This window comes from Pterocles gutturalis, unplaced genomic scaffold (genome assembly GCF_000699245.1).
Source record: "Pterocles gutturalis isolate BGI_N339 unplaced genomic scaffold, ASM69924v1 scaffold24886, whole genome shotgun sequence".
NCBI lineage: Eukaryota > Metazoa > Chordata > Aves > Pterocliformes > Pteroclidae > Pterocles > Pterocles gutturalis.
The window spans coordinates 1-798 of record NW_010103680.1 but is presented as its reverse complement, the minus strand read 5'-3'; the positions used below and the strand labels follow the sequence as shown (position 1 = coordinate 798).

The following is a 798-nucleotide window of genomic DNA, read 5'->3' as shown; positions in this document are numbered from 1 at the left end:
AGGGGGCGGAGGGGTGGAAAACACAAGGGAATAAAAAAAATAAAGAACGAGCTGCACGCAGTGATTTCTGCCCATGCCGCAGCTCCCCGGGCGCGCGGCTCGGCACAGCTCCGCAGGGGAGAGCGGACGGAGAAGCAGCAGCACCTGAGCGACTCCTTCCTCCCAGCCGCGGATCACCTCCTGCTTGCCCATCACGAACTTGAACGGCTTGTTCCTGTCGCGGGAGGAATCAAACTTCTTCCCATCCTCCAGCATACCTGGGGAGAGAGGGAGGGAGAAGGACGGTGACACAGGGACAGAGCCACGCTGTGAACCTGGCAGCCTGCGCGGGTGACAGTCACCCCTGGGAGAGCTCACGTGGCTCTGAGTCAAAAATTTTTCTCAGCTCAGCCTCCCTTCGCCTGGGAAAACACCTGCGATGGGAGGTCTGGGAGGGGGAAACCCCCATGGGAGAGGGCAGGATTGTTCCTGCTTCTGGCTGCTCTGACCCAGAGAAAAGCACTCGTCAGGGCTTGGATGGAGGGGAGCAGATAAAACTGGGAGGGGGAAAAAGAAAAAAATCTTTCCAGGCAGGGCTCCAGCGTTCCATCTCAGCTCTCCAGTCCCCCTCCCCGTGTCCCGCCGATCTTCACCCAAATCACTCCCGTACCCAGAAGATGAGAGCTGAGCTAGGCTGATATCCCCAGGGCTAAATATAACTCCCCAAGATGAGCAAAGGAGGAATTTCTTCCCCTCCCTTGCTCCCTTGCCTGACCTTCTTGGGGAATTTCAGAGCTGGAGCTGCCTTATAGAAGCAGC

General features: G+C 57.8%; 1 protein-coding gene across 1 annotated transcript in view; it reads right to left on the bottom strand.

Moving 5' to 3' along the window:
* Positions 1 to 258, bottom strand: part of LOC104471460 (peptidyl-prolyl cis-trans isomerase FKBP1A) — a 1,920-nt gene extending 1,662 nt beyond the window's left edge. The window contains exon 1 of the mRNA XM_010086807.1: positions 145 to 258. Coding sequence (XP_010085109.1) covers positions 145 to 255 — 111 coding nt within the window. The 5' untranslated portion in view covers positions 256 to 258. The remainder of the gene's footprint in view (positions 1 to 144) is intronic.
* Positions 259 to 798: the final 540 nt, after the last annotated feature.